Here is a 15976-nt window from a genome sequence, read left to right on the forward strand (position 1 = left end):
AAGCTGTTTATTTTCTAATATTGTTAAAAATTGTAACTGGAGAAGATTTTAACACTAATTGAAATATTAATTAAAATAAATAGGGTAATAAAAGGTGTACATCACATTATAGTGAATGTGGACTGAACTATGATAGGATCGCCTGGCTGATGTGTACTTCCCACATCAAAATCCCACTCCTTTAAAAGGATGAAAGAGTAATGATAAGGCAGAGTATAATGGGAGCTGTAAACCAACAACCATGTTGACAGGCTACACTAAGAACATCTATAAAGGCAGTCACAAGGTGCTCACTGGAACTTGCTGTTAGTATGACTTTTGAGATGGAAAAGCTTTTGTGAGTTGAGGTAGAAGGATTTCACTTGACTCTTGTTTTTAATGCAAATCTACAAAGTCATTCCATTTAAGTTCTGTATCAGATTCTTTCTGATAAATTCTGCACACAATGTTGCAAAATTTCCCTGTCCACATACTTCCCTGTCCACATGCTCTCCAGCAAATATATTGAAAGAGGACAATATATGACTTTTAGTTCTGCATTTACCTTTTTTGTCTGTGAGTCATCTGAATCAGAGGGCATTCGTGTAGACACATGGAAAATTACTTCCACAGTAGAAGTAGCATAATATGGTGCAGTTTGTCCTGTGCTGCCATTACGCTGAAGGCCACCCATAAATCCACAGTGAGTTGAAAGATCAACCTTAATTAATTAAAAACAAATATTTTACTCTAAATCTGTAATCCTAAGAAAATGTATCCAGAAATCCCACTGAAATGAATGGAGCATTTCCATGTAAATAGGTTTAGAATGTACATGTAATGACAATTCTAACACTGAAGATAGAGGTATTGTTTGCTGCATGTTAAAATGTAATATTATTTAATATATACATTAGATTTCTCAAAAGTACATTTAAAAAAAATCTTACTTTTTCACAGGCCTCTTTTACATAGATAGCCTCTAAAATTGTGTAACATTTTTAATATTGCTTGTGTTTAAAATTTAACAATTCTAATTGTATATTTCAGTGATCTCAACCACAGAGCAAACAGCATTAAGTTCACTTTGCAAATTTATTTCTGCAACTATAATTTACGTTTTAGTCTCTACAGAGCAAGGTTGGCATTATTTTATGTTACTCTGTAATACACAATGTACATTGATGCAGCTTAATGATAATTATAACTAACATTTTTTCAAAATATAATTCTTAAAAGCATGGGGACAACAGAACAAACACATCAGCAGCCTCCAGCCCATATAAACTAGTTTATCACAGAGGCCAAAACTCAAAAGCTGTCAACAAAGCAAGCCATTTCAAATGTTCCAGTGAAAAAGCCAAGCCATCATTGACTAGTGTTAGCACCTGGCATGGTGGGGCCCACAAGCCCGGAAGGGCTCATACTGTCATACTGTCACACTGTATTTAATAGATTTTGTAAAAAAGCAAGTTGTTGTTTTTGCTTTGTGCTCTGCAAAGAAGTGCTGAGCGTAACTGTTGCAGCAGCTACTGCCATTTGCATTGCCCTAAAATGCTGCTGGACCACAACACTGAGTGATGGTGCCCATTCTGGTAAAGTTATGATGAAGGTGGGGAGAGACAGTGAGTGACGCTCAGCAAAGAAGTTCTCTGGGGAGGAGCAGCTTGTTGAGAGCCCTGCCTCAAGCCTGACACTGGCCCTGCAAGCCACATATTACAAGAACAGGGGGCCAGCATCCAAGCAGTTGAGAAGTTACTACATTGCCCCAAATACAGCATTTAACTCATGGGATGATTTTATTATTTCAAAACTAAATGTTTGGCTAATAATTACCTCCCAGCCTAATCCAGCAACAAACTCTTCATATGCTTGGCTTCCTTTTGGATTGGACAATATTGAACATTTATCTTCCTGTCCTTCAGCAATGTAAAATACTGCAGTCTTGTGAGTTTCACGGCTGCAATTGGAAATAACAAAAAAAAAACACCACAAAGCAATTGTAAATGAAAATATTATCTTAGATTTTTGTCAGTACTTGATGTTACTCTGAAAACTATATGCTATGTGAAGTAGGGTCAAACTACCGCCCCCACTTGGTAGGCAGTGAAATAGGGGGTTATTTGGGTGATTTTCTTCAGAGTACAGTGAACTTAGCTACAACAGTGATGGAGATGGCTTTGGCAGCTGCCAGCTGATAACTTTCCATTTCTGACCTTGACTGCCCCAAACATAGTGTTGTTCTGGGACATTCTGGGGAAAAGTGGCAGCAGCCATTTCTTTCTTGAAATGCCCTTGACCAACACTACATCCAGGGAATTTTGAGGGAAAATAGCAACTGCTGACAGGAGCTCCATGTTGCCAGAGGCACACAAACACAGGCATGCAAAGAAAGAATGTTGCCACCTACCACCCAACTGTAAATCCCCCTCCAAATCTTTGGAATACCCCCCCCCATTTTCACCTCGGCATTCCAAATTTTTAGCCAAAAGTTCAAAAACAAAAACAAAACCCTGAACTTCCTGCTTGGTCCTGATGTTTGGCATTATTTATTTATTTATTAAATTTCTATCATGCCCTTCCTCTCAAAGGAGCCTAGGGCGGCAAACACCAAAATGATAAGAGAATATGCTTAAAAATGAAAGAAAAACTTATCTAAAACATTTTTTAAAAATTAAAAACCTGTAAAACATTTAAAAGCATTAAGAACTTCTAAAATATGCAAAACAGTAAAATATATAGTATATGTTTTTAGGGGCAACTACTAACAACAGGAGTGTCAGGGGTCCTCTGTGTTTGGCAGAAAAATTCCACAGTCTTGAATAGTTGCTTTTTTATTCACACTGTCTACTTTTTCATATTACAAAATTTAGATAGCAATCCAAGCCTATCATCATAGCCATCCCCTTCCAAATTCACTCACATACAGTATTTTCAAATATAGTGGCAGCTCATATTAAAATCTAGTAATATAAACTGAGATGAAAGTATAATGGTGGTAGGTACTGGGCACTATGGACATGCCCATCATTCTGCACATACAAAGATTTGTGCAAATCACTAAAAAAAACCTGAAACCATCTCTCTTTGGCCACACCTGCATATAATTCTAAACCATAATTTAGTGAGACATGTAGGAGCAGAAAGGAGCCACAGTATGCTTCCTCCTCCCCACTATTCCTCCCATGTGGCCAAATCCCAGCTTTCCTGAATCTTTGCTTGTCATGGTGACTGGACCAGGGATCATGTTTTATCTCTACCTGTGATCAATTTCTAAAAAGCCAATGAAGCTGTCTTGCTTAAACTCACCACAGATGGGATAAATCACGATCCCTGGTCCAGACAACACAAAAGCTGAGATTCATGGAAATTGGAAGTAAATACTGCCAAGGTCCACCTCGTGTCAAATAAGAGGAAGAAAGGGCAAGTTGGAGCACACAAGCCCAAGGTTTGCTGTGGCTCCTTACTGATCATGTACATCTCGATAAACCAAGTCTTAGTGTGACATGCAAATACAGCCTCTCTGCGTGTGCCATCTTTTATGTTCATTTTTATTTTATGGGACAAACTACATGTAATGTATCATGTGGGAGTTTTTCCCCTAAAGCTAGTATCAGCGGAGAGATGGGTTTTCATCAAGATTACAGCTGTGGAGGAAGGGTTAAATCTCCCTTCCCTGAATGATGCAGTTGTCATAAAGATCACCTCCCCGGTACCTACTATTAAATAAATTCAAATTTGGACATGCTTTCCCATTACCTACCTACCTACCTACCTACTTATAAGACAATTTCTACCCTACCCATCATCATATGATTACAGGACACATCATAATGCAATAAAATCAATTCAGCACAGCAGCAGATAAAAATACAATTTATTATCCTTAAAAACAGCCAGAGAGCCACAATCTGGACTCCTCACTTGCAGCAGTGATGAAGTTCCGTATTGCAGTTTGGCCCTGTGTCAATCTTCTGAACATGTGGCTTAGTATATAGTAATGCACAGGAAGTCAACCAATGGCTGAATCAATGGGGAGTCAATGGCATTCAGATTGTAGGCAGTACAGCAACATGAGTAAGATGGGTTACCAGGAAGTGGGTAGGAAGCTAGTGAAGAGGTTGCTATCTGCATATATTGCAACATGGTAGTATTTTCCAGTGTATATGCTGAGACATGTGCCTAAAGAAGAACAGTGTGCTACTTACACTGAGATGTTCATGGAATAATTTTACCATCCCTGCTCTCTATTTAAATTTGGCACTGAGATTATGTATACAGTAAGTCTTTATCATGGAATATAATGCTACTAAGGACTGCTAGGATTGCTCAACTCCTTTTGCTTCCTTTTGTTTATAAATCTAATCTACCTCATCTAGTTCATAATTGGCATTGTTTAATTCTTGATTAAGTATTTCACATAAATAAGTGTGGTGAAGCATTGGCCATCCTAAATTGGCCAAAGCAGGGGCCACCTACCTTTTTAGCCCCTTGGGCACATTTGGATTTTTGACCAAGTGCAGTGGGAGCCACTGCCTCTGATCACTTTTTGTACCCTCTCCCTGACAGACAGAAACAGAAAAAATGTGTATATACAGGATCCAACAGAATTTATCTCAGCTTTGAAAAGCAAATAGAGCTGAGAGAGGACGTGGGAAAGGGCATCATTCTTCCAACTTCCTCCTTCAACTCTATGTACTTTTCAAGGGAGAAAAAGCAGTAAGCACACTCACCACCTCATGACCAAGGGACAAGTGAATGAGGGAGGAGGGTTAGAGGCTTTATAGCCATTGGGGGAAGGTTTCAAGGGAACCATGTTTGGGACCCTGGGCCAAAACATTGTTTGGAGAGCTCTAGTTCATGTTTATTCCCCCAAATCCTACATCTTAAGGTTTTATTCATACTTTTTCAACAAACTGAGCCAAAGTCAAAATTTAGACACTTCCTAAATTTAGTTTGTTAAACCAATACAAAATTGTTTAAGGATCAAATCTGTTCTCATACGGAATTTCTTCAAAACTGTCCATTTACAATTCCTACTTAAATTGGACAATGCAACATTTTATTTACTTATTTATTAAATTTATATCCTACCCTTCCTCCCAGAAGAAGCCCAGGGCAACAATACAACATATAATATTTAAAATAAAAATAAAATAAGGTTAACACTTTTCAATGCTGCATAAATATAAAATTACAAACTTTTGTAAATCTAGCCAATAACAGTAGCCTAGCTAAAGCAGTTACAAAACTTAACTCACCATTGCCTGGAGTCCAAGTTTTTTAGCTCCCTCAACAATTTAGAATTTTTCTTCAGTAGATGAAAACTTTTTCTACAGATATATAGAACATGTTACAGTGGAAAAGTTTCATGATTCATAAGCATTATCATTTACTTTAATCTCTCAAGTGACTACCAGGAAAAATTATACAGGCATTAACATTACACAATTTTGAAAATACCAAGATATTACAATAAAAAGCTAAAGTTGTTTGAATGTTTTATACTGTTGTTTCCTCCACCTGCCAGTAATCCACCACTCCAAATCCATTTCCCAAGTACTATCTCCTGGGAATCATCAGAATACGAGATCCAGATTACTTGGGTGAAACACAGTTCTTTCACTCATAGGCTGCAACAACTAGAGCTGCACCGTGGACATATGAGGGGCACTTGATTAACTAGTAAGCTCTCATTCTCTCTACTATTTGTATGTCTGCTATGATATATTCCAGTGTAAATATAGTATTTAATGTAAATACATAATTTCCCTCTTTTCAAAGTAGAATACAACCATATCCTACAAAATTCCAACTGAAAATATCGTAAAGTTGAAATCAGGTGTTTCAAAACTATTCCCCCCCATTATTTCCCTCTGCAAATGTGAGGGGAAATGGTGTGCATATGCACACACTAATAAAAACAATCTCTTCTGGGTTAATTGGTATTTGAAAAATACAGCACAAGTCTAACAAACAGTCTTGTGGTATATTAAAAACAAACATTATTATTATTATGGCATGAGCTTTTGCTAGACATAGACTGTAGTCTATAAAAGCTTATGCCATAATAAATATGCTGGTCTTTTAGATGCCACAAGACTCTTATTTTTGTTGCAACAGATTAACACAACTACCTCTGAGGAAATTGTTACAAGACTACTTTTAAAAGCAGCGCTTCTCAAACTTTTTGCAGTGGCAGAACACTTCACTTTAAATAAAACTTCGACGGAACCCTTGCAGGAAAATATTTTAAAATGATTATTTTAAAAAGGTGGGGAGAGATTTGATTATGATCTCCTTTTGTGGGAGAAGCCTTTGTCTTGTCATCCTTAAGACTTTGGCTCTTCCTCTGTCAATGTTAAAGAAGCAGCATATATAACCTTTGCTGCCTGGCTGCAGCTTAGTGGAAGGTGCTAAAGAGGGATTCCCATGACAAGTGCTTGAACAGGACATTTAACCCAACAGTGGGGCACCATGGGCAGGATGACATTGCTTACCTGGCTTCCCAACACCACTCATTGCTGTCAATTACCAAGGGTGAGAAGGGAAGGTGCAAGGAGCATCAGAAGCATTGGGTGGGCTCTGCTGTTGTGCCTGTACCACACTGAGCTCCCTGCTGTCTCGCCCCTCCCCATTGGTAAGTGGCAGTAATTCGCCCTGCCTGCGCTGCCCTGCCAACTACTGATTTAACCCTTGGAAAGCAAGGCAAGAGAAGCAAGAAGGAGAAGGAACTCCCAGGACAATTGATTGACTGGGCATTAATCAATCAAACATTGTGTGAGCTTCCCCACCATTACAACTTTTTTCTTGACAGAACTCATTGGACTGGGGCTTCACTGAACAAAGTTTGAGAAATGTTGTTTTAAAGTAGGCATCATCGCTAGCTGGATTTCTGAAGTAAATTCAGGGCTACAGGATTCTGGAAATTATTAAGGGTTTCTGAGCTGAAATGTGAAGTTTTGATTTACTGTTAAGTTCCTGTTCTCAAGAGAGGCCAGACAGCAAGTTCCAGCTTTGAGAAAGCATCTCCTCCTTGTGGAAGCTTGGGTCATTGTCTAGTAGCAAAGAGAAGTACAGGAGGTGGAAGAACAACAGCATGTTGAAGCAGAAGAGAAGAATGTTATGGAGATGAACAACAAAGTGGAGGAAACTCCATGGAAAAGGGTGATAGAAGGAGGAGAGCTAGAAGACACCCTTCATCAGTGGAAGCATGGAACCACTTCCAGGCACTTGAAAATGAGACTGGAGGACAGCCTGCAGAGGAAGAATTACAGGAGACCCTGCATGACAGCGAGTGAGAGGCTGAAGCTCAGTCAAGCAGAGGCAATGAAACCACAGACCATGACAAGAAGAAGAAAGGGCAGTAATAGGGGGAGATTCTCTACTGCATAGGAATGAAACCCAAATACTCCAAGAAGACCCATGGACTCACCAGGTATGCTGTTGCCCTGGAGGATGCATCAGAGATGTAACTGAAGGGTTGCCATCACTTTTAAAGCTACTGACACATATCCCTTTCTTTTCATCCACGTGGGAACGGAACTAATGATACTGCCAAGGGGAGCTATGAAGAAATCATATCAGACTTTGAAACTCTGGGAAGGAAACTCAAGGACTTTGGGGCCCAGATAGAGATTTGGATTCTGGGACCACGGGCTATGCTTCCTGGAAGATGGACTGATGGCAAGTGATGAGTTGCACCTCTCAAGAACTGAGAAGAATGTGTTTGGCCACAGCATGGGAAACTTTATCAGGAGGGCTTTAAACTGAATCCTAAGGAGAAGGGAGATGCAAACGTGGAGGTAATGATCGACGAAGGCTTGTGCACAGTAACAGGAAGTGAGAGAATGGCTCTAATAGGACCCAATAATAGTCCTCATAAAAATGTAGGAAGGAAACCAGACCATAAATCACATGGTCAACGATGACTGTATTCCCAGAGTATGGGAAACAAGCAGGACGAATCTGAGCAGTACAGGAGGGTAAATACGACTTAATAGATATAAATGAAATGTGGTAGGATGACTTCCATATCTGAAATACAGCAAGTTATACCTTGAACAAGGTATAACTTGTTCAAAAAGAACAGAAGAAATAGAAAGGAGGTGGAGTTGCACTATATGTTAAAGTATATATATCCCTGCACAGAAATATAGGAGAATGAGCTTGGTAGCCCCACCAAGAGTATCTGGATTACAAGAAATGGGGCAAGGAATAAAAGGAACATGGTGGTTGGAGTCTACTGCTGACCATCCAATCAAGGAGCAGATGAGGATGAAAGTTTTGAAAAGCAAATTGCCAGTGTTTCAAGGAGGCATGATGTCATAGTAATGGGGGACTTCAATCACCCCAATATCTGTTGGGGGACAAATTCTGCCAAACATGCCACCTCCAAGAAATTCCTGACTTGTGGAGGAAGCAACTATAGGATCAGCTAGCCTTGACCTGATTCTAACCAACAGAGATGACTTAGTGGATGAAATGGCAGTTAAGGGAACTCTGGGGGAAAATGACCATATTATACTTGAGTTCTTGATTTTAAAGGAAGCAAAAGCTCCGTATAGCAATACACGTACCCTGGACTTCAGGAAAGCTGATTTTAATTAATGCAGAACATTGAAAAGTAAAGTCGTGTGGCAAGCAACCCTAATGAGCAAAGGAGTCCAAGATGGATGGGAGTTTCTAAAAAAAGGAAATTCTAAAGGTGCAATTTCAAACAATTCCAACAAGGACAAAAGGTGGAAGACAGCAAAAGAAGCCAATGTGGCTTCACAAAAAGTTTAGAGATGACCTGAGAACAAAAAAGGACACATACAGGAAATAGAAGGAAGGCCAGGCCACAAAGGAAGAGTACAGACAGGTAACATGGAATTGCAGGGATGGTGTCAGGAAGGCCAAAGCTGAGAATGAGCTGAGGTTAGCAAGGGAGGCTAAAAGCAATAAAAAGCTTTTTTTCAGGTACAGCCATAGTGAAAAAGAGAGAAAATAAAAAGTGGTATTGCAAAAGGATAACACATGACAAAGAAAAAGCAGAAGTGCTCAATTCCCACTTTGGCTCAGTCTATGACCCTCCTGCCCCCTCTAGGATGCATACCTCAATGTGGCGAGGGGGGTTAAGAGTGTCAAAGAAGCTGAGAGCAATGCTGTCAGGAGTCTAGACTAAGAGGCTAGACTCCTAGCAGGGGCACTCAAGGTGGAATGGTCAAAGCTGAGACACCAGACTAAGCTGCATCCAGTCTCAGAGGAAGGCAACGGTAAACCACCTCTGAATACCTCTTACCATGAAAACCCTATGAATAGACTATCCAAAATGCAACACAAGATAGTCCTGGAAGATGAGATCCCCAGGTCAGAAGGCACTCACTGAGCTACTGGGGAAGAACAAAGGACAACTACGAGTAGTGCTGTGACTAATGACGCAGTTGGGTCAAAGCTGAAAGGAAGCATAGAGGTTGATGCGCACATATCCAAAAGGAGAGTCCGGAGTTGTACAATGTACATAATAGGAACATGGAATTTTAAAGTAACGACAACTGAAAATTTACGTAACTTTAAAGTTGACAACGAGGACATTGAACTTGTCAAGGATTATCAAAACCTCAGCACAGTCATTAATCAAAATGGAGACAATAGTCAAGAAATCAGAAGAAGGCTAGGATTGGGGAGGGCAGCTATGAGAGAACTAGAAAGGTCCTCAAATGCAAAGATGTATCACTGAATACTAAAGTCAGAATCATTCAGACCATGGTATTCTCGATCTCTATGTATGGATGTGAAAGTTGGACACGGAAAAAAGTGGGTAAGAGAAAAATCAACTCCTTTGAAATGTGGTGTTGGAGGAGCACTTTGCAGATACCATGGACTGTGAAAAAGACAAATAATTGGGTGTTAGAACAAATTAAACCAGAACTATCACTGGAAGCTGAAATGATGAAACTGAGGTTATCATACTTTGGACACATAATGAGAAGACATGATTCACTAGAAAAGACAGTAATGCTGGGAAAAACAGAAGGGAGTAGAAAAAGAGGAAGACCAAACAAGAGATAGGTTGATTCCATAAAGGAAGCCACAGATCTGAACTTACAAGATCTGAACAGGGTGGTTTATAACTGATACTACTGGAGGTCGCTGATTTGTAAGGTTGCCATAAGTTGTAATTGTCTTGAAGGGATATAGCAACAACAACAAATGACCCTCCTGGCACACATGAAGTTGAAGGAGCAAGATTGCAGCTTGAGACTGATAAACAAATGGTCAAGGAATACCTAATCACTTTGAACAAGTTCAAATTTCCAGGAACTGGCTGAAGAACTCTCAGAACCACTATTATCTTTGCAAAATCATGGAGGATGGGTGAAGTGCTAGAGGAGGAGGGCTAAAGTTGCCCCTATCTTCAAAAAGGAGGAACCTGGGAAATACAGACCAGTCAGCCTGATATCAATCCCTGAGAAAATTCTGGAGCAGATGATTAAGCAGTCTGTAAGCAATGTAGTGATTACGAGAAGCCAACATGGATTTATCAAGAACCAATCCTGCCAGACTAATCTTACCTAATTTTTTTTGATTGGGTAACCTGTCTTGAAGACTGTGGGAATGCTGTGGACATATCTCGACTTCAGCAACGCTTTTGACGAATTGCCCCAAGATATTCTGATTAGCAAGCTAGTTAAATGTGGGCTGGATGGAACAACTACCAGATGGATTCACAGTTGGCTACAGAATCGTATTCAAGGAGTGCTCTTTCTCAAACTGGGGGGAAGTAATGAGTGGGGTACCACAAGGCTTGGTCCTGGACCCAGTGCTCTTCAACATTTTTATTAACGACTTGGATTAGGTGCAGGGAATGCTTATCAAATTTGCAGATGATACAAAATTGGGAGGGACAGCTAATACCCTGGAGGACAGAAACAAAAGTCAAAGTGATCTTGACAGACTGAAGCACTAGGCTGAAAACAACAGAATGAAATTTAATAAGGATGAGCAAAGTTCTACACCTAGGAAAAACAAACGAAATGCCCAGTTATAAAGATGGGGGATACTTGGCTCAGTATCCTGGGAGAAGAACCTTGGAATTGTTGTTGATCACAAGCTGAATATGAGCCAATAGTGCAATATGGCTGCAAAAAAGGCAAATGCTATTTTAGGCTGCATTAACAGAAGTATAGTTTCCAAATCATGTGAAGTACTAGTTCCCCTTCATGCAGCACTGGTTAGGCTTCATCTTGAATACTGTGTCCAGTTCTGGACACCACACTTTAAGAAGGATACAGACAAAGTGGAACAGGTTCAGAGGAGGGCAATGAGGATGATCAGGGGACTGGAAACAAAGCCCTATGAGGAGAGACCAAAAGAACTGGGCATGTTGAGCCTTGAGAAGACTGCATACTTGAAAGGTTGCCACACAAAGTAGTGCCAGGATCTTTTCTCAATCATCCAGGGCCAATTACCTAGAGAGGTGGTAAGCTCTCCAACACTGGAGGCATTCAAGAGGCAGCTGCACAGTCACCTGTCGGGTATGTTTTAAGTTGGATTCTTGCATTGAGCAGGGGGTTGGATTTGATGGCCTTATAGGAAACTTCCAACTCTACTATTCTATGGCTAAATGATTCTATGAACTTCACTAGGGAAAGTGGAATCCCAGAATGACTTGGCAAAGCAGCCATCCCTCAAACACCAGTCCTACTAACAGCGAACAGCTGAAACCAACAAGGCAACACAAGTGGACAGGGAAATCCCTCTGAGGACCACTTGCACATAAACCCAAGTGAGTGGCCTAAGCTAAAACAATCAGAGGCATAGGTTTAAGGCTTTTAAGCAATCCATAATTTTGTCAGGTATAGTATAGTTCTTGTTAGCTTATTAACTCCCTTGACCCTTGCTGGGATTAATCCATATAGACTGTACCAGTTTATCAAAATATCCAGAAAGTATTGGGGTTGTTTTTGGCAGCATTTTGGGAAAAACTGCCTTTGCTTCTTTAGCCAGATGAGGAGGAGCAGCTCTCTCTGTAGGTTAAGCCAACTGTCGCTCTGTCCTTCCTAATCCTGTGTCCTTTGCTCAATATCCCTGGATAGGAAGGCAGAAATTGAGATGAAAGAAATATAGAAAAAAGAAAAACAAAGAAGTTAGAAGGAAAAACTGAAGCACAGAGAGCTCAGAGAAACCCTTCAAACCTAGCAGATGACAAGGCCACACTAGGAACCCAGGAGCATCTCTCTTTCTAATCAAGTCAGATTTTCCTACTGTCCACTAGGAGGAGATTATTTTCTGAAAGTGGGCACTGCCATCTGGCCTCCTTGATGAAAATATGCATTATTTCTAACAACAGCAGTAATATAAAACTCTACTTACCTTTTATCCCAAGAATTCATTCCTAAGTCATTTAGCAAGAGCCGACATAAATGAAATGGTGCTTGAAACTGAGGTCTTGGTGCCTTCTGACTTCCAATTTTCATACTGAGATTAAAACTGCATCGATGTGCATATTCATTTTCTAAGCAACTCTGCTGCATTATTGCTTCTAGGATCTCTTTCTCTTGGTCATGGCTCATGACATATGGTGATGGTGATGGCTCATTTAATTTTAGTTGTGGATGTAAAAGGCACTCAGGACTACTATTGCCAATCCTCTCTAGCAATATATCAAGAGCATCTTCTCCTTCATATATTTGAATGAAGTCCTTTGGAGACTCAAAATTCTGCTTATGACTGTCTAAAACTGCAGTGGATTTTCTTTTATTTTGATTCTGTAGACTACCAGCTAATGGTCCGTGCATCAGTCTTCCATCCCATGAATACTTCCCTGAGATATCTCTAACAATTATTCTTACTTCTGAGAAAGTTCCTACTGGTTCATTGTCTACCTCCCTCTCGGAAGGAATCTGAAGATAAGATATGAGAGTACTGTCATTAAATACAAACAGCTGTAAATTTGGGCTTCTGAAGATTTCGGAAGACAGTTCAGAAGATTCCACATATGAGTTGTTGTGATTCTCACTAATAAGGCTGTGAAGAACAGCAGGTCCTCCATTAAGGGGATAATGGCCCAAATTGTTTACTAGATGTGCCATTATCATTCGTGCAGTCAAAGGTATTAATTCCAAACTCCTCCTCCTCCTTTCTGAAAGTAAATAACAAAGAATAAGCAAAATAAACCAACCGAAATATGCACCAATTTCCCCAGTTGGAAATTTTGGAGAGCAAGGTAAATTCTGTTTTCAAGGCAAATTCTGTTTCTACATGGCTCTGAAATACCCAGAACCAATTTTGGGAGTAAACCTAAAGGTATATCATCAGCAGGCTTGAGACTGGAGATTCCTTATATATTTAAGGATAGTGATTAGGTTATTTAATCACTGGTTAAAAATTACGCAAGTGTCAGAGGACAGACTTCCAAAAATCTGGAGCAAAAGAACAGTCCAGTACTGTTATTGGTATTTTAACTTGAAGAAACTAGTTAATCAGTTTGGCTCTTCAAACTTACATTAGCTATTGCCTTATAGAGGTTGCAAGGGTTGAATTTAAGCATAGGGATTAAGACATATTCAGACACAGAGAATCTGAAATGGCAGCTGAATGCTCTGTAATGCTTTTCTATGCCAAACTGAAGCATATGGATAGTTTTTTATATATTATATATATATATATATATATATATATATATATATATATATATATATATATATATATTCTAATAATGATTAGGAGGGGTGTGCACTGATCTCAAGATTCACTTCGTATCTGTAGCATTGGGAAGCAACCCATTCCACTTTGGATCTGCTCTGTGCCTTTCTGTTTTGATTTGTTATTCAGGTCCAAACTGGATGTGTTAAATCTGAAACTCTGTTTTCCTTCCACTGATGACAATGGAGAATCTATAAATGGCTGTATTTTTTTCCCTTTTCACAGAAGTTGATAAAATTTACAGGCAAAGAAGTCCTCCAGAGTGGACTAAGCCTGCCACACTTAGGCAGATCTATCTAGAGTAGGAGTGGAGAACTGGAACAGACTGGAGGGCCACAGCCAGAAATGTCCCCTCTCTGTGGGCCACCTGTCAATCACCTGACATCAGGTTACTAAGAGTTCAAGTCAGGGCTGCAAAGGACAATTTGTCCTTTGCACCCCTGGCTTAAATTCAGACCAAGGCTGCAAATGACAATTCTTCCTGTGTATCCCTGGCTTGAATTCTAAGTATGCTCCTGATTCTTCCTTTGCAGCCAAAATTTGCTACATTTTAAATTTGACACCATTTTCTATTGCTCTGCTTTTCCACACCTAGCATCATATGACATCAGACCCAGGAAAGGGGTGTGCAATTCACCTAAAACAGCCTGGCACACCAACCTCAGAGGACTAGCGGGCTTAATTAGGCCCATGGACCGGAGAGACGCACTTTCCCTTTTAAGAGTCAAAACCCATTGGTCAGCTTCTTAGCATAGCAGCTTTTATGTATGCACTTTATGTTTGTAAGAAAAGGTTTTTAAAGGATCATACTGATTGCCAAACTTAAAATAGGCTCTTTGTTAATTATTTTAATGGATACTACATAAATATCCGTTAAATTGATATCACAGAAATATCTAGAAGTTATTTTGAAATCTACTTTGTTTTACTATACCTGTGTAATTTGTTTTATATAACTATTTTGATTTCAAGTTATGACCTATGGTCACACAATAAAATTCTACTGCTACTACTACAACAAACCAAGGATATGTTTTGATTCTATCCTTGAATAGATTTTGCTTGAAGTTTGTTTTATTATGCGAGTTGAGCCTCAACCATATACATCTCAAGCTGCTGGTGTCTATGTTGGAAAATCTTCTATACTATATATATTACTGTCAGTTTGTGTTATCCACAGACCTTTCCCTGTATGGATATAAATGCATGGTCGCAATTATCCTGAATGAGGTACCAATGTGAAAACTGAGTTCTAGTGTGCTCCTATTTGCATGTGTCAACTTAGAACTGGGTCTCAAAATGATAAACCTGTTGGTTCAGCTAGAGCTCTGGTTTTGTGACAGCAACACTGGCTGTAACGTTAAGTAGTAATATGCAGACTTTACTGTTTCTGCTGCAATCTTCATTACAAGAATTTCTATCCCATATTTATAAAAAGATAATCAAGGTAGCTTACAAATGAGTTACATCTAAAGCAGTATTCAAGGCAAGGGAATTTCCCAGCCCCGTCTTCTACAAGGCCTCTCCTGAGGGTTCCGGGGCATTCAGGGACTGCCTGGGATGAGGGGCAAGCAGCTGTAGTGAGAGGGGGAATCAGGAGATAGCACGCACAAGTGAGAGCTCCTGCTCATCCAAGCTCCCTCCACCTAGTTGTGAGCCCTCTAATAACTTAATCATAGATAAAGTTCATGCAAAACACGTATTATTCACTTACACAGAGTTGTATAGAGCCGTTTCTTAACAGATTAAAGCTAAAATGTGTTGTTGCTTTTCAAACTATTTATTACCTTCAGCAACAGTGAGTAAGTTACTCAGTTCTGCAGAAGACTGAAAATGCATGGGTTCGGAATTCCTCACATTTCCTAGTGGCAAAAATGGATCGTAGATATCACTAGAGAGGTCTGCAAGGCTTAAAAGGTAATGACTTTGCTGTGTATATGTGCTTGAACCATGAACACAACTGTGCAGGACCTGGAAGAAAAATAAAAAGGTAGATCAGAAATAGAGCATAACAGAAAATTCCACATAAAGACTCTTCTTCAACAGGTTGCCCATTGGCTGGATCATGGTTGCCAAACTTCTCCCATTGTTTACCTAAATCCTCTGGTCATTTAGGCTTCTCCTGAAACTGCCTCTGGACTTGCTCCAGTTCTAATTCTTATATTTGTTAACACTCAGCAGCCTCTCTTGAAAATAATATACATAACATAATAAAATATAAACAACAACAAAAGAATAAATGTGAGAAATAGCAAATAATTTTTTTGGGGGGAACTTCAACTAAAAGTTGAAGTGAAGCAGGTAGAAG

General features: G+C 39.6%; 1 protein-coding gene across 5 annotated transcripts in view; it reads right to left on the reverse strand.

The window, feature by feature from the left end:
• RALGAPA2 (Ral GTPase activating protein catalytic subunit alpha 2) overlaps positions 1-15976 on the reverse strand; it is a 299150-nt gene that overhangs the window by 116568 nt on the left and 166606 nt on the right. For all 5 annotated transcript variants that reach the window (XM_061587941.1, XM_061587904.1, XM_061587913.1 and 2 more), the window contains 5 exons: positions 15456-15639; positions 12337-13105; positions 5241-5312; positions 1816-1939; positions 545-700 (listed from right to left, as the gene is read on the reverse strand). In XM_061587941.1, the coding sequence (XP_061443925.1) occupies positions 545-700; positions 1816-1939; positions 5241-5312; positions 12337-13105; positions 15456-15639 (1305 nt within the window). The remainder of the gene's footprint in view (positions 1-544; positions 701-1815; positions 1940-5240; positions 5313-12336; positions 13106-15455; positions 15640-15976) is intronic.

This window comes from Rhineura floridana, chromosome 1 (assembly GCF_030035675.1).
Source record: "Rhineura floridana isolate rRhiFlo1 chromosome 1, rRhiFlo1.hap2, whole genome shotgun sequence".
NCBI lineage: Eukaryota > Metazoa > Chordata > Lepidosauria > Squamata > Rhineuridae > Rhineura > Rhineura floridana.